Source organism: Gavialis gangeticus, unplaced genomic scaffold, assembly GCF_001723915.1.
Source record: "Gavialis gangeticus isolate Ggan-Ray unplaced genomic scaffold, GavGan_comp1, whole genome shotgun sequence".
Lineage (NCBI taxonomy): Eukaryota > Metazoa > Chordata > Crocodylia > Gavialidae > Gavialis > Gavialis gangeticus.
Genome location: NW_017729034.1, coordinates 79,568,664 through 79,587,239, shown reverse-complemented (window position 1 = coordinate 79,587,239; position 18,576 = coordinate 79,568,664). Strand labels below are relative to the sequence as shown.

The 18,576-nt window shown below is 42.5% G+C and overlaps 1 protein-coding gene across 4 annotated transcripts in view; it reads left to right on the top strand.

Moving 5' to 3' along the window:
* ESR1 (estrogen receptor 1) overlaps positions 1 to 18,576 on the top strand; it is a 339,043-nt gene that overhangs the window by 205,635 nt on the left and 114,832 nt on the right. For 3 of the 4 annotated variants that reach the window (XM_019527361.1, XM_019527360.1, XM_019527364.1), the window contains exon 4: positions 98 to 214. In XM_019527361.1, coding sequence (XP_019382906.1) covers positions 98 to 214 — 117 coding nt within the window. The remainder of the gene's footprint in view (positions 1 to 97; positions 215 to 18,576) is intronic. The other variant, XM_019527362.1, reaches the window with a different exon arrangement.

Below are 18,576 nucleotides of genomic sequence, written 5' to 3'. Positions count from 1 at the left end.
AGTGAGAAATTTAAAATAAATCATTATAGAAACTTGCATCTGTGTTCATATATTTTTTGATTTATAATTGTTTTTTCTTTCTCCTCTGGATGTACAGGGCACAATGACTACATGTGTCCTGCTACTAATCAGTGTACCATCGACAAGAACCGGAGAAAGAGCTGCCAAGCTTGCCGACTACGAAAGTGCTATGAAGTGGGAATGATGAAAGGTGGTATGTACACAGTGATTTAACACAAGATTTTAGCAAAGATGGCTGATTAACTTAATGCCCTCTAAGTTCCCTGGACAATTGACATAGTTCCTGGTGAAAATAGCAATTGATTCTGTGGGACTAAAGTAGTGAATATAAACAACCGCACAGTGAGAGCTTTGGTCTCATTGAAATCAATGGGAATTTAGCCACTGACTTCACTGAAGGTAGGATTTCATACCTCATAACAATTAATTTATTTTCTGGATTTGTCTGGCTCTAGGTTATCATTAATGAAATTTAGCTTACATTTCAAGTCATTTTTAGTATTCCATTCAGTATTTTGTATGGAATAAATGTATAGTTTTCACTCAGTTCCTACTGGGTAGGTGGCTCCTTTCTAAAGCAAGCTTCCTAGTTGGTTCCTGGAAGACAGTTTTTTAAGGCTAATGGATGACGAATTACTTTGTCAGATATGCAGCATATTGTTAGGGCCATGTGGAGAGCCCAGCTGCTTACTGTACTTGTTCTGTGGATTAAAATGAGTCTCCACCTTCAGAGCTGCCATTATAGCTCTGCACCAGTGGGCAGTGCATCTGCATTAATTCCTGTAATAGTGGGGGAATGATTTTAACCTCACATATACAGTGTTAAATTGCAAAGAATTGTTTAGAAGTCATTGGTCATATATTAGTGCAACAGTGACATTGGAAGAGAATTACCCCCCAAAAGCTAAGACAGAATCCAGCACATCCCCAACAGAGCTGTACTATCAATGTAACGTATTTAGAAGGAAAATTGGAGTAGGGGAGGTTAAGGCCACCACTGGGCTGGCCCCAGAAGCCTTACCTGGGGTCCTGGGGACCTCTCATGGCTGCAGCAGTGGCAATCCTGCCGTGCAAGGCCTGGCCGGCAGCCACAGTATAGTTCTGGCTGGCCAGCCTCTGGTTTTGAGCGGTGCATGCTGCCCCAATGTGTGCTGCTCAGCCTTTTTTTCTGCAGGCTTTTTTGACCCTTGGATATCCAGGGGTCAAGCTCCCCCCTTCCCTCCCCCCCACAGCACAGACAACAACTGAATGTGTGGTATGTGGTGCTGTAAACATATCTTAATGAAAATATATTTCAAAGTAACTTTTGTTAATTGAAAACATCTATTTTAATGCAATCTTGTAGAAATTTTTAAGCCTCCCTTACCATTGGTTTAAAAATCTCCTCAGTATTTATGACTAATTCTATTGGAAAGTTATCCCAATTCGTGACAATGGAAAACCCAAGTTGTGGGTTCACTTTAATATAGGCAAGTCTTAGGAGATGTTTGGGAGAACAAAATGTTTAAGAAGATGGTGAAGAAGCTGACTTCTTCCAGTGAAATTTCCTGCTCTCCACTTACAGTGATAATCTGAAACCTGTGGGTTCCTGTTGGATTCATCATTACTGGATGTAAGCTAGTTTTGAAGTGAGAAATGGCTTCTTCTATGCCAGGGTCGGGCAATTATATCAGGCAGAGGGCTGCTTAGTGAATTTTGGCAACCTGTCAAGGGCTGCATGGGAAGCCTTGCACCTTGACAGGTGCCCCGTCCCCTGGTCGCCATCTTGGGGCCAGAAGTCCCACCCTTGACCTCTGACCCTTGCCACCGGAAGTCCCTCCCCTTGCCTGTAAAAGTACTCCTTCACAGAAGAGGGTTTGTTATCTTAGAACCAGAAAGAAGACAAATTATGTACTAAAAATCAAATACCCATAATATTATATTTTAATTCAATTAAAAATATATATATTTTTGTCCTGATATTTGTGTGTTTCTGCTTTATATGTAGAAGTGATTGCATAATAGCTCAAAATGCAGTCTTACCCTTGCATAGTGTGTGGGGTGTGCAGGGGTGTTGGGGCCATTACCCCTGGGGTGGTGGCACCCACTAGAGCCTCTCATGTTGGGGGCAGCCAGGCCATTGCCGCATCAAGCCTCAGGCATGTAATTCAAATTCTGTGCTACCTCCCTGCACTTCCAATGCCCTGGGCCATGTCTCCACTAACTTGTGCCACCCCCAGTGGTCCCAGGCATCCCCTGCACTGCTCCCAGGGCTGGATGGGGGGCTGGGAGCCAGTGACAGCCGGGCAGTGCCCTGGCAGGGCACAGAGCAGGTTGTCAAGAGTCTGGGGTGCAGCTGGCTGGATTCTGTGGAGCTGGGCTGGTGTGCCAAAGCATGGAGAGAGGGGAGCCACCCCACTTTTGGCCCTACCAGTGTTGGCCCCAGAACACCAGCGCTGGCTCCCGCATGCTCCCTTGCTCTCAGCTCCCTGCTCTAGCCCTGTGGTCAGGCAGGGACCAGTGTACACAGCCCCGATCCCGCTCTTACCTGAGTTTCCCACTCTGGCACAGGTAGGAACAGCCCCATGGTCCTAGGCCAGAAGCCTCTGCTAGGCAGGGGCTTCCAGCTGGGGTGGGAGTGGGGCCTGGCAGGCCCTGCTCTTCCAGGGGCCTGCCATGGCTTCCCCTGGGTCATACTGCCCTTGTCCCCTGTCATTTTTGACAGGAGCCAGAGGCAAATAAATATTAAATTAAAAAAAAATATTTAGGGGCTCTGTGGGCCAGACAGAATGGCCTAGTGGGCTGGATCTGGCCTGTGGGCCGTATTTTGCCCACTCCTGTTCTATGATGTACCAAAAGGAGCTAATTTTCTTAAATGAGGATCTGGGTTCAGTGAACCTTGTGTGTGTTACCTACAGAATGGATCGTGGTACCCATCCATAACTGGACCCAAAGCTAAGGGCATTACAGCTTATTTTGTGTAAAAATACAGCTGTCCACCTCTTTAATAGGAAGAATAACTGAGAACTTATTGTATTCTAAGTACTGGGCTCCACTGACCTCCATTTTCTTTTTGGTATTGGTTCAAGGTTTTAGCCTGAAATGTATTTAGGCCTGATATAACAGGAACAACTGAAGACTCATGCTACTCTGGTACATTTCAAGTACTTAATCAGTGCACTCCCTTCATTGCATGTAACTAATTAGGGAAATTGAGCGGTAGGCTTTCTTGGTCAAAGGCCTGTTGGGAATGACCAAATGAAAGAGATGAGACTGAGCCAAAGTCTTTTTTCAGGATACATAGGAAAAAGTAATTTTTTTTGCGGAAAGCTTCTAATGAGATGAGTCCTAACCCTTAACTAGGACTTCTGGGTGCTATCTGAATATAAATTACATGATGATAACAAAAGACAGGAAAAATGAGAGAGAGAGTGGGAGAAAGAGAGTGAGTGAGCAAGCAACATGCAAAGGAACCCAGAAGACTTAAATGGCAAAGCCCATTATAGACAGCTTTTCAAACCTCAGTTACATTCAGTGCAATCATGAATGACTGCCTCAGCTAAGGTAAATCTCCTCTGTGTCAGGTTGATTAGACAGTGGCTCTACTGTCTTCAGTAGAGCCACTGTACTGATTCTTTGGAGAGGAGCTGAATTTTTTTACCTCTGATTCATGGGCATCAAATTCGGACTCCTTACCCTTTTCATTCATTCAGCAGAAACTTCAATTATAATGATGGGAAATTTAGTTTCCATAGAAAATAATAATTTAGTAAGTATGTATAAGCATGTTGGTAATTTCAGAATCACACACAATAAAATGTCTCCCTCTTTAGACATGCCTGTTATGTTTTATCTTTCTCTTCCTCTTCCCTATTTGTGTTTCTCTCCTTATTTTTTCCCTTTTTACTTCCTTTCCTGCAGCAGTTCCCCAGATTCCATTGTTCTGAGCTTCTCTTTTACTCCATCCCTATTCCATATTTTAAAATGATCAGCAGTACAAAGATGTTGACAGGTTTTTTTGATACTTTATTAAGATTAGTTTAAAGCTGATGATTTCATAACTCTGAAGCTGGTCTGTTCCTTGGCTGACTGTAGAGTGAGGAAGATAATGCTGCATTTATTTACCTTTGGCTCATCCCCTGGTTTAAATCATGACCCTGGCATGCTAATATTGTGGCCCAGTTGTGGCAGGGGCTGCCATTTTCATGCCCAGATTGTGACACCCCCTCCCACACCCTGACTGGCTGAGGGGGCAGGTTTAGGGCCAGGTTTAAGTGCAGTAGCAGAGACCTTGCCCCCAAGGCCTGTGATCACTGCTGAGAAGCCTGTGTCTCCATCCCCATGGGGAAGGAGAGGGGCTGTTTGCTCTTCCAGGTGGGAAAACTGGGGCACTGGGGGTTTGGGGCTCCTAGAGGCTGCCTTGGCAGATGGCCCTGGCACCAGGTAGGGGAAGGGCTGTTTGCTTCTCCGTGTGTGTTCTCTCCCCTTGCCCCCAACCCCTGAAGCCCTAGTTTTCCTGCCCAGAGGAGCAAACAGCTCCTCCCCTACCCATCCCCAAGCTCTCTTCTCCCCCCAACCCTTTTGTGACCTCTCCTCCACAACCCCATTTGGGCTACTAGGCTTTTGTTTTCCCCAGCCTGCAGCAGCCATCTTGTTGCAATAAAATGCCATGATATGGGTGTTTCCTGGAGGATATTGTTGAAAATCACATTTTTCCTGAAAATTACTTAATTTTGTGGTTTTCATGAAAAATGCAAAATCACGATTTAAATCAGGTCCTACAGATGAGATTGATCTGATCACAGGCCACATATTTGATGCCTTAACCTATCAATTTTGTTTTCATGGTTGTTAAAGTCTAAGAGACAGTTAATTATAACAAGATCTGAAAGGAATTGATTTTTCTTCTACGTTCTGTAGTCAACTGGCTGCTTACTAACCCCGCTAGTAATCTCATGCATATCAAACAAAGAGTGGGAAGGGTAGAACTATTTTTCCTTGAGTGGAGAAGGTGTTAGGCACCCAGGCTTCCTGTACAGTGAACACAACATGTTTGTTTTGGAAGAACAAGGAGCAATTTGATAGAACAAGGAGCAATGGTCTCAAGTTGCAGCAAGGGAAGTTTAGGTTAGATATTAGGAAGAATTATCTCACTAGGAGGGTAGTAAAACACTGGGACAGGTTACCCAGAGAGATGGTGGAAGCTCCATCCTTGGAGGTTTTCAAAACCCGGCTAACAAAGCCTTGGCCAGGATGATCTAGTTGGGGATGGTCCTGTTTTGAGCAGGGGGTTGGACTAATTGACCTCCTGAGGTCCCTTCCAGCCATAACTTTCCATGATTCTTTGAATGTGGAGACCTGAGTGACCCAAGGACAACCTGAATCTCTCAGTTGCTCAGCAGGATGTCTATAGGTAGTAGATAGGGATGTGTGGATTAATTCAGGGGTACGCCTGAATTTCTGCAACTCCTCGGAGCATAGGCATCCAACTCAGAACTGCAAGGAAAGCAATTTCATTGGTTTAGGATCCTGGCAGCAGGGACTGGAGGCCACTGCCTTGTTCCTCACTGAACCACAGAGTCGCACTTCCTCTTCCTTGTTCCCTGGTCTCTTTTTTACATTTACATTAGGCAGTCAAGCCCATAATATCAGTGAAGCTCAGTAATGAATAGCAGTTGCTACCAAAAGAGTCTGCAAAACAGTAGGGATAAAATCATAGCATATTGGTTCCAGTTACCTGAAGAAAAACAAACCATTTTCTACTTCCATAATTGAGGAGGCTTGAGAACTAAGCAAGAGACAGATACTATAATAAATTCACAGAAGAATTAAAACAGGAAAACACTAGTTTCGGAAAAAACAATTAAGATTTGATGCTCAGAATTAAGACGCACATGCAGAACCAACTCTAACACAGACTAAAGAATATTATTTCAAGATATTTTTAAAAGAACAGTAGAAACAGACCCACATATTCCAGACCTATGGAAGAGAATCATGTTTTGGAAAATAAAATATGGGGATAATCTAGTTATTCACACCAATAATGCTGCATGGATTAAAGAAGATGTTCAGTACATTTTAATTCTAAATATAAACAGAAATGGCCAGGAATGCCCTTAAAGAAGTAAAGACCTGGGAAAGTGCTAGAGCGAGAGGGTATCAATATTATTTTAGCTGAAATGTTAAATATCTTTGTAGAATACCTATGCTCATAAATCCAGTAAAATCACGGACAGTTACTGAAACAAATAAGGTATGCTGTCAGAGTTTGCACAAAACCAGCATAGGCTGGATTCTGGGAAAGGAATAGCCAAGCATTCATTTCCCTTCACTGGGACTTGTGCAGCTAGTAGGATGCTGGTGCATCACAAGTGGTAGGAGCACAAAGATGATGTAGTGACAGAAAATGATTAAGTGATGATCCTTTGTGGCTCCACTACTGAGCACCTGAAAAATAGGAAGCCTCAGGATCATGCTGATGGAAGTAATTGATACAGACATTGTTTATCTATGAGATGAACATCTGGCAGAGATGAAAAAAGAAAACACCTTCAAAAATTGACTCCTTAGAGCGGACGTGCAAAGAAAATAGAAAAAAGAGGCAAATAAATAACCTTTTCAAGGGTGCTCTGGGACTCCCACCCAAAGCTGTGGAGGGCCACATCAGTTTCGTGGACATTTTCAACAGTGTGTCTGGTGTCTCCAAAAGCTGTTGCTTCGAAGAAATCCCCAATATTGTGTGAATTTGATCTGTTGGTAACTGTCTGACTTAGTTACATGTCAAAGATTGCCAAATTCCAGACCATGAGGCTACTTTATGAGACTGTAATATACATAACTAAGTAGAACTAACTCTTACACAGCACAGAGAATATACTCAAAATACTTTAATAACACATTATTAGTCTCATTTTACAGGTGCTTTTCCCCATGGTTGCATGGAGGACAAAAGGGTGTTCCTTTTTACCACAGTGTTTACAAGGCCACACATGACCATTAGTCTGTGGCAGGAGCCAGCAACATACACCTTGGCCCACAGAGCCACTGGACCTGGTCTGCAGAGCTGGAGGGCTTTGCCTTTGCTTATGCTTGAATCCACCTGGCTTGTGTCTGACAAGAGCTGGGAGGGTAAAGAGAAGCAGCAGCAGCACAGGTATAGGTATAGCTGGCTCCAGCAGAACTCCTCATGGCCCAGACCCAGTATGGGCATGGTTGTGGGCAGAGGCAAAGACCTCTAGCTCTGCAGGCCAGATCTAGTGGCTGTACATGTTGGATCTGGCCCATGCGCCATATATTGCCACGCCCTGCTATAGCTGTCTTTCATTTCTTTCATCAAAGAAAGAACAAAGCAGCTTTACACATGGTGCCTTGTGATGGCAAAGAAATAAAGTCAATCAAAGCCATGCCAAAAATTGCCATAGGACTATTCATTAGACTCTCAAAGAGGTATTATTTTGGGTAGACAGTTACTTCCTTTAGAGCCCCCTTCTCTGATTCCATTAACCTTCAGATCCAAAGTCTTGAACCTTAATCTATACGTGGTAACGTTCAGTATATGACAACGGTGTAATTTTATTTTAACTGACAATTTATATCTTAGTTCTAGTTTGTGGCCAGATTTATATCTTAGATCTAGTTTGTGGCCAGATGCTTGTTTGGAGCCATAAACTACCTTGGGACAGCCTGACATATGTGTTGGTAGCCAGGAGCTTCACAATCAGGCCTAAAGAATCGTCTTGTGTGAAGATGTTGAAGTCATTTAATACATTAGCCTAAGCACCTTCTAATGCCAGTATAATGAAGAACCCAAGGCAGTAATCTCTGGCAGCTTCAGGACAGCCTAGTGATTTGTTAGACTCACACTAACCACATCCTCATCCTACCCTGAGTGCTATATTAGAGAATAACTTTAATCCAGACCCTGTTTTGGAGCAGTATATCTGGCATATCTTCCAGCATGTCACACCTTGCTTCCATTCAGTTATTGTTGAAGCTGGTACCCAATCGGAAATGGATAGACCAGTACTGGTCTTTCAGTGTCATGTAGCTAGGCTGGAACACTTAGACAAGACACAAAAATTGAAAATTAGAGGAGAGAAAAAAAGCCATCTTGTCTTCCTACTCGTGAGGGACCTCCAAAACTTTTGATTTTTGTCTTTTATGGAGGAGCGCTAGGCTTTGTTTATGAATACTGTATGTCCTGTTGTTAAACTACCAAACAAGAACAAGCCAGATAATTATTAAAAGCATTCTCAGAAGCAGAGAGAAGCAAATGTTTAATGCAACAACTGGAAACACTCCAGACATTATAGTCTGCCATGCAATTATCCTTTAGAGCTACATTTTATTAAAATAGAAATTGGTGAATGAGAAAAAAGCAGCTTAGCAACATGAAACTATTTGTGTTGTGTCGGACAAGAATGTCTATAGTATTTACTTGACATGCTGTGCTGTCCTCATACAAATTAGTGTAGGCAGTAGGCACTGATATAGACATGAAAAATTGTGCATTTAAAATCAGTAATTGATTGAAAAGATGTAGCCAAAATATTTTAAAACAATGTTTTCTCAATGTTTATAATCGTCTCTAGGCAGAGAGCTCAAGCTTTTGACTGACATTTCTAGTCAACAATCTACACACATGCAGAATGGTTTATAGTTGTACGATTATCTCAAACTTTCTTTTTTTCCCTGACCAAACCAAAAGGAGCAGTTCTATTGAAACGTGATTCTCATCTGCATCTGTATATCTATGTTTATAGCTGCAAGACTTTTTTCGCCTTATGTTGTATAATTTTTGTCATATTTTACACATGTATGTTTGAATTATTTGAGCGGAGCTTAGTTGTTTATTTACATACATTTAAATCTTATTTATTTTTAACTATGACATGCTTTTTTTTGCTAAGAAGTATGATAATGAAAAATCCTGTACATAAAAGTAACAGAGGGTTTTTTTATCTGTTGTTTTCCTTTAATTAGGATAAGCACAGAATTTAGCCTCACTGCAGGGTTACCCCAACTTCTTCATGCAAACAAGGACCTTAAAGAAGATCATCAGCTTCCCTGGTTGTCATCAACTTGCACTGTCCTAAGAAGTTTGAGGTTTATTCAGAAAATTAAGCCAGTCCTTAGCTTCCAAGGACTTCTGACCCCTTCTTGCTTTGTATACAGCATCCAATTCTGGTACTGCCGTCATGGGATATTAGATTAATAATACTCTAGTAGATAATTTAGTCTAAGAAGTTTTGAGGTTTCCAAAATGAATTGGCTTCAATCTTTCTCTGTCTCTTAATACTGGTGTAATTGGATTCTCAGGACTGATTGTTTTTCTTTGAGGTGTAGCTTAACCAAATCTCTCACAACTCCTGGTTATATGAAGTGTTTGTCACTCATTGAAGTGTTTGTGGCTTGAACACTGGGATTGCATGGAAATGTTGCTGTTTTTGCTTGATGCCAAGCAGATGTGATATGGGACATCACCTACAGCTTGGTGGTGCATACATATATTTATATTAATATTGTCCTTAAATGACTGATGACTGTGTGTAATACAAATAAATTATATGTAAAATAGATAATGAAGAGGTATGAGTCTTGTGTGAATCTCTGAGTAAGGGCATTTTAGGCAGTGGAACAATTTCCTATCACAATCCCCTTGGGTTTAGTCTGAGAGAAGGGCCTAAATTAATTCTTGGCATCCCCAGTTCCATTCCAAGTTGATTGAGTTATCTCTTATTCATCAGCCATCACAGAGACAGCCAGAATAATGTGCATGGATGTGTGCTCCTTGTTCACAGGCAAGAGAAAATTTCCCCTCAATTAAACTGCTTCGGGTTCTCTCTTAAGATATTTCTAAACCACAAAAATAATCTGATTGCAGTACACCTAGGCATGACCTTGTTCACTTCAGTCAAGCTAACAAAGGTAACCGCAATGTAGATGGGGCGGCACAGGCTTCAGCGTAATTGTTAGTAAACTGAGTGACTGTAATGAATTTCCCTGATGGGCTTATATACCTTATATGTCTGTAATGTTGCAGCCTCCTTCCTATTCTTACCCATGCAAGCTAATGCAGCACCCATACTGGCTACTTGGCTATGCTATGCCCACGTACTTTCAGTTTCACCCTATGGCTTGGAACCCAATTAGGAAATATCTGGGATGCTGGCAGTTCATAGGGGAAGTTAGAGATTGTTCTTTGCTAATTTCTAGATAATTTTTCTCAAAAATTGAAGATTGGAGTGTTTATTAGTTTGCAAGACTATTGGGCTAGGGACAGACATTCATAAGCTGGTTTAAGTGATCAGAAACTGGTTTAAACCTGTAACAAAACAGACATTCAGTGCACATAAACTAGTTTGAAAATGGCTGAAACCAGTTTGAAATAAACCTGGTTGAATGTAGTATCAGACTTAACTGATTTGGGTCAAACCAGTTTAAGCAATGTCTGTTCCACACCCCTTCCTGGTTTAACTTAAACCAGAATCCCCCAGCATCATAGATGCTTTTCAGCCCTGGACGGGGCTGTCTGTTCCAGAGAACAGGCTAGTCCTGCCCCTCTGCCTGACTTCCCCTTCCTTCACTGCCCCCCACCCCGCACTCCCTGCTCAAGCAGGGATCCCCCCTTCCCGTATCCCACTGCACAGACCATAGCCAGCATGTGGTATGCTAGCTAATGCTGAGAGGTGTCTGTGTAAGGCAAACAGGACAAAAGTATACAGGACAGTGTCAGCTGAGGTCTTTTTAGAGCTAATCAACAGGTCAGCTGGTAACATCTCTCTGTTCCTTCCTTGGAAAAAGTTGTTTAAAAAGAACTTGAACTAATGAAACAAGTTTTTGTTTTCTTGATGGGCTGATAAATGCTGTGTTATTCCCTGTGTAACTCCCTTCTCTGTAAGTAAATGCTGTGTAACTCCATGCTGGCTCTGTCACTGGTCAGGAGCAGTGGGGGAGGGTGGGGGAGAACTTCCTAATCAGAGTGTCCTGCCAGGGCCTGGCCATACCCCACCTCAGCTTAGCACTGTAGGAGGAAAGGGAGAGCTGCTCTAGTGTCTTTTGGCTTCTAGTCTGAGCCAGTGCAGGCATGTGCCTGCATTTCTTCAGTCCAGAGGGGATGTCTGTATGATTACAAACTGGTTAAACCTAGCCAGGTTAAACTAACCTGCAAAGGCTGAATCAATTCAGGATCAAGCCTTTTGAACATCTGTCCCTAACCTTATTGGCTGTCAACGCTGGTTTCTCATGCCAATAAAACCTTTATGTTTTGTGAGACACTGCTCTTGCTTTATGGTGGTACTGTCTGAACTGGAAGTAATTTAATAGATTTCATAGATTTCATAGACATTATGGACTGGAAGGGACCTCACAAGATCATCGAGTCCAGCCCCCCTGCCATAGGCAGGAAGTCTGCTGGGGATCCTAGCACGATAAGCATCCAAGTGTTTTTTTAATGAGTCCAGAGTAGGTGCTTGTACCCCCTCTGGGGGGAGTCTGTTCCAGAACCTGGACACTTGGACTGTAAAGAAGTTTTTCCTTATGTCCAATCTAAATTGGCCTTCCAGAAGTTTGTGGCTGTTAGACCTTGTTTTCCCTTGGGGAGCCCTGGTGAACAACTGTTCTCCTTGATCCTGGTTCAAACCCCTTATATACTTATAGGGTGACACCAAGTCCCCCCTGAGCCTTCTCTTCAGGCTGAAGAGTCCCATGTTACTCAGCCTCTCCTTGTAAGGCTTGCTCTCTTGGCCTTTGATCATGTGGGTGATTCCCCTTTGGTGAGAGTAGCACTGCCAAGCCTGTATGTATGATGCTGGTTTTTCCTTCTAAGGTAGGGCACCCTGAACTTCTCTACTTTGAATGCCATCAGGTATTGGTTCACCCACCTTGCAAGCCTGTCCAGGTCTGCCTATATCCCCAGCCTGTCCTCCAGTGTGACTGCCTTCTCCCATAGTTTAGTGCCAGCTGCAAATTTCACCAGTCCACCTCTAACATCTGGATCCAGATCATTAATGAAGATGTTGAAGAGTCCTGGCTTGAGTACTGGGACTTGAGGGACACTACTGTTCATCTTATGCCACGTTGATTTGCTCCTGTCAACTATTACTCTTTGGGTCCAACCCTGAAGCCAGTTCCCCAGCCATTGGACCATGAGATGGTCGAGGCCACAGTTCCCCAGTTTAACCATGAGGACATCATGGGAGATCAAGTCAAAGGCTTTCTTGAGCCTTTATCTAAGAATGTCATGGCCTAAGCGTGGTGCTGCCTACCTTCCAATAAGATGGGCCTTATGCTTTTGATGCATGTGCAGTGCTGCCCAAAGATGGATGTACTACTTTTTTCAAGAGGTAGCATGTGTAGAGTGGGAATGGCATGCCTTGGTGCTGTCTGGTTCTGTATTTCGGCAGTATAGGATGCTCAGTGGCAATATATGTATCTTTTTTCCCAGGTAAAATCAAGTCTTTAAGTTACTATGAGACTCTGGGGCAACTTTTCAAAATGTGACTATCCCTATCAAACTGGGACATTTGGTAACTCTTCATTCCCATAACCACTTGACTGCTTCTCAGCTTGGATTGATATGCAAAGTAGGCTGGTCTCAGGCCCCTCTGAGTAAAGCAAGTCATCCTTCTATAGTCAAGTTTTTCTATGAAGCATACACACATGGAATACTTCTGCAACCTTCAGTTTGCCTAGCAGTTTATTGTGACCTTTCTTTAATTAAAAATTACAAAGTACACACACATACACATCACAATGTCACAAAATCTAGTGACATCTGTGTCCACAGATGTATACATATGCATATACATACACATACACATGTGCATACATACATACAAGTCTATAGACACAGATGTCATTAGATTTTGTTTTTGGTGACCTAAGACATCTAACTCGACTTCCCTTCATTCCACTGGAATTGGAAATATAAAGGCATTTGATGTCTCTGGGAATTGTGGTTACTTCAGGGCTGTGTTTCTTCTTAAGAGATTTATTCCTACTCTCTGGAAAGTGAAGCCCATTGTACCGTAGGGACTTGTGAAAATAAGACACCCTCTAAATGTGCCTAAATGTGAGTCAGGGCTCTCCATTCTGGATTTTTTTTTCCTAAGAAGAAGGAATCTTTGACATGTATAATTGGGCTTAGCTCTGGGGCAGTGGGAAAGAAATCAATAGAGAGAAAAGGGTAATTTTTATTAATTTAATTTACAGCTAATAAAATTTTGGAGAGAACAGGTTTTTTACTTTTACTGTTTAGAACCTCTTTGTCCTAGTGCCAAAGGACATTTCTGCAGAGGCTGAAGGTTGAACTCTTCTAAACAGAGAGGATTCAGAGCCAAATGAAAATAAATACCAGGGAAAAATGGGGAGGAGGGAAAAGAGAGTGAGAGAAGAAAGCATTCCATGAATCATGTAGCCAAAGATATTGACTTAGTGATAGTTTTTCTGAAATTCACATGCATTTCAAAGAATATATTTCCCTTTCATGTTCTTTTGTCCTGGGTCATTCTTCTTAGCTGTCCTATATTTCCCTTGTTGATAAATAAGGGAAAATTTGGGGCTAGGGACAGACATTCAAAAAGCCTGAGCCTGAATTAATTCAATCTTTGCAGGTTAGTCTAACCTGGATAGGCTGAACTGGTTTGTACCTGGAGAGACATTCTCTCTGGATTGAGGAAATTCAGGCACATGCCTGCAGTGGCTCAGGCTAGAAGCTGGGGGGCGCTGAAGCAGCCTTCCTTTCCCTTGCACAGTACTGAGCTGAGGTCGGGCATGGCCATGCTCCAGCAGGAGGCTTTGATTAGGGAGGTCTGCCTGCACCATCCCAGGCTTTTCCCCACTGGCTGCTCAAGGGGAAGGAGTGTTGCTAGACACCAGCCCCTTGCTAGCACTCTGAGGCAAGGGTGTGTGTGTAGTGCATGCATCTGTTGATACAGAGCTTTTCAATCTCCCTCCCTGCTTCTTTATATTGTCTGCAGCAAACTGACAGGCAAGCAAGCCAGCAGGGAGCTGATAACAGTGTTTATCACCTTATCAGCAAAACAATATCCTTTCTCCATTAGTTCAAACTCTTCTTAAACAGTTTATAGGCTGACCTGTTGATTAGGTCCAAAATGTCCTAAGGGTTCACTGTTCAAGTGAAATTGAAGACACACACAGATAGCTCTTGGCATTAGATAGTATACCACATGCCTAGGGTCTGTGGGGCTGGGGTCCATGCTGTAGGAGATTGGAGGGAGGGGAGAGAAGGGGAGGGGAGGGAACCCCTGCTTAAGCAGTGAGAAGGGAGGTGGGGAGGTAGGGCAGAAGGAAGCCAAGCAGACCCTGCTGTGCCTTCAGTCTCTGCAGGAGCTCCAGCCAGGGAGAAGAGAGGAGGGGCCAGCCCTGCTGTGGAACAGAAAGCCCAGCCCAGAGAGCATGCCAGGATGCTGGGGGAGTCTGATTTATTTTAAACCAGCAAGGGTTCTGGGACAGACATTGCATAAACTGGTTTGAATCAAATCAGTTAAGTCTGCTACTACATTCAACCAGGTTTATCTCAAACTGGTTTCAGCCACTTTCAAACTGGTTTATGTGCACTGAACATCTGTTCTGTTACAGGTTTAAATAAGTTTCTGATCACTTAAATTGGTTTATGTGTAATGTCTGTCCCTAGCCTGGAAGCCCATTACTAAGGTTTTAGTGAAGACTACGTACTTTGTTCCATTAAATGCTGCATTTTTCCCTTTTGGTAATTGGGTTAAATTGTAATTCCAGTGTGAGAATCTCTTTTTTGGAACTATGCATATGTTCTCTGTGTGTATGTGAGGATGAATACTGCAGTGGATCATTCCCTCCACAGAGAGTTGATAAGTGATTGCCAGAAATGTACTCTGCTCCAGCGCTAGCCAAAATACAGTCTACATCAAGACTAAAAGATGAACTATTTCTCAACAATTAGGAATTGAAAGCATGACATTTCTTGGGATTCTATATGACCACTTAATCCACCAAATGAGACACTGGCATATGATCCAAATGCCAAATCATATCAATCTTCATTTTGCTGGCATACAGCACCTGGATTTAGCTGTATTTTTTTAAAGCCATTGTACAGAGTGTGGTATTCAGCAATGAATCAGATAGGGGAAACCAGAGCAAAACATTGGCAGCATTCATCCTGTATGTATGCGTGTGTGTGAAATATGAAAGATGGGAGAAAATCATAACTATAAGTGGATAAGTGAGCAAAAAAATGTCTCTTGCAAAAGCTATGTATTTCATAAATGATTTGGTGTAAAGTAATCAGCAGGCAGTAGAAGGATAGGGATAAATTTATAACTCCTCATCTTCATCCATTATCCTGCTAATGAATCACATTCTCTAACTGGTGGAAAATGTTAAGTACTAGTAAGAGGCAGTTTTTCCATTACGTATGCTACCTGTATAGTCTACATTCAGTAACTACAAATGGAGTCACTCAGCTTCATTTAAAGTGATACAATCAGTTGAAAAATTTATATGAATTGTACCCCTTTCTTCCTCACTCCCAACCTAGTTTACCTAGATTAAAAATAACATCTTAGATTATTTAAAAATGGATTGTAACACCTACACACACTTGGGTTGTGAATGGTAAAGTGTGTGCTTTTGGTTGTTATGTATTGTGTTATTTTGTGCGTGTGTCCATGAACATCACATGCCTCCCAAGGCTGGGGGGCACAGTGACTGCCCACAGGCAGTGGCAGCATTGTTGTCAGTGGGGGTGTGGCGGTGATGAGCAGGGAGCTTACTTGGGTAGCTGCGGCAGTGTCAGCAGTGTCGGCAGTAAGGTGAGGTGGTGAGCACCAACTGGCAATTGGCTACCACCTGCAGATGCTGCTGGAGGTTTCAGTGGCGGCGGTGGGGAGGTGATCAGCGGCAACCACTTGCAGGTGCCTCCAGCAGCATTGGCCAATCTTAGGGGATGCATCGCCAATTTCAGGGGGTGCACACGCACCTGCGTGCACCCCCACATGTTGCCAATGTATGTGTGTATTTTTATGTGGGCAAGATGGCCCCTGTTGTTCTGGCCATGTGCTCTGTACTTGGTAGCCTGGGGCTTGTATCTGGGCAAAATATGTAAAATCCTCTGGTCTCATTGGCCAGAGGAAGCAGAAGATTCTCCAGGCAGACTGAGCAAGAGGGAGGCTGGAGAGTGGCACTCCCTAATTGGACAAGGTTTGGGTGGTGTTATAACAGGTATATAAGAACAACTCTACCAAAGTGTTTCACTTTCTCCTGGGGCTGCTAAGAGCTGCACAGCTGAGTTGAGAGCCAGAAAAACTGCTCCCCATGTGGGGAGCTGTTTCCCCCAACTTCATTGGAGAGGCAAGCAAAAGCTATGTGAACAGAAAGCCTCAGGTACAGGGGGAGAAGGTCTGTCTCAGAGTTTGAGACCCTTATTTCCTTGCTCTTTCCCCACTTTTTTTGAGTGGAATACTACTGTGGGAGTATTAATCCCTGGAGCAAACTGTTCAGAAATGGAGTCCTGGCAGTTTTGGTCACAGGCCTTGAGTGGGATACCATGGGGGTATTAATCCCTGACTGATCAGGAATGGGGTCCTGCCAATTGCTAGTCACATGGGCCTGGTACCCTGTTTTTTTAATTGTAGGGCACCTCTACAGTTGTGACAAATCCCACACTTGTCAGTGCCACTTTTGCTATTCGTATGGTTGAGGGCCTGCAGGTAAGACTCTATGAAGACAGACAGAGGGATCTGAATCTCTTCAGCCTCTGCAAGAGAAGGTTGAGAGGCAATCTTATGGCTGCCTACAAACTTGCCAGGGGTGGTCAGCAGGGAATAGGGGACACTCTGTTTACCAGGGCGCCCCTCATGGTTACCAGAAATAATGGCCACAAACTGAAGGAGAATAGATTTAGAATGGACATAAGGAAGAAATTCTTTATGGTAAGGGTTGCCAAAGTATGGAATGGGCTTCCAAGGGAGGTGGTGCTTTCCTCTACTCTGGAGATGTTCAAGAGGAGATTAGATAGGCATCTGGCTGGAGTTACCTAACCCTAGTGCTTTTTCCTGCCTGGAGTAGGGGGTTGGACCCAATGATCTACCAGGTCCCTTCCAACTCTAGAAATCTATGAAATCTACATGAGATGCCTTAATGTGCAATTTAGCCCAATTTAGTGCACATTATGGGTGCATGTCTACACGTGTGCACCCTTAACGTACATTAAAAATGGCAAAAATAAGCTAAATGTGCATTTGCAGGTATGAAATTTAGGCACAATTAGTTAAAGTGCATTAATGTACATGTAGATGTGACCTGGCACTAACTTTAGTGTCAGGTCTGCCCAGCCACTAGGGGCACATGGCAAGGCTGCAGAGATGTGTAGAAAGCTGCCAAAAATCACATAATGCACATTTGCTTAATGTGTAGAAGGGTTATACTATTATTTTAAAAATCAACTGTAAATCATTTAAACTTTAGTGTTACTACTACTGCTACTACTACTACTACTTCTGCTACTACTACTATTATTAATGGAACAGCTACTACTATAATAGTAATAATCCTAATCATAATAAAATTACTTACTGGGATTCACAAAACTGGAGATTAGTCCTGGCTGTCCCATTTGCCCATGATGTGATCTTAGGAATGTTTTCCTGCCTCTTTTTTCCACCTAAATAATAGGGATAATGCTCATCTACTTTGTAGGTGTTTTGTAGGTGATTTCATGAACATATGTAAAGTTCTCTGAACTTGTAAAATGCAATATAGGAACAACATACTATTATAACAAATTATTTGATTTTTCTCCCGGTCTTCCATTTCAGTCATTTTAGCCAAGGTAAATAGATTAGTTTCATTTTTGTTTAAAATCAGGTTTCTGTTTAACCTCATGATTTGGCTTCTGGGACCAGCACAACTGTGTTTTATTTGGGATGCAAATGTAATAGGAAAATGTTTAATTAATGCCCCCCACCCTTTAAAACCTAAATTTTGGCCTTAGTCAAGCTTTTTTTTACTACAGTTAGTTGTATTAGAGCTTGATGGATATTAAGAAAACAGTTGACTCAGTTTATTTTAAATGAAGTGAAGTTATTTGAAAAAATTGTTCAACCCATGTTGTTCAATTAACTTTATTATTTATTCACTGCTATTAAATGCTCATAGTTCTTTGCAGACTTGTGAAGTTTTCTGATCATAGTTCTTTGCAGACTTGCAGACCAATGAAATCACTTGTCCAAGAGACTACTGCTTAGAAAGTGACAGTAAATAAAGCAGTATGGGGCAGTTGCCTTACAAGAGTGAAAATCAAGCGTTATGATTAATATTAACAATAACTTGTTAATTCCTGTTTGGATATGTTCTAAACTAAGTAACTCTCTCTCTCTCTCTCCTTCTCTGTACAAACATACACACACATATCCAAACAGCTATTGACAAGTTATTGCTAATATTATTAAGCATAACTCTTGATTTTCACTCTTGTAAGGCAACACACACACACACACACACACACACACACACACACACACACACACACACACACACACACACACACACACACACACACACACACAAGGTTAT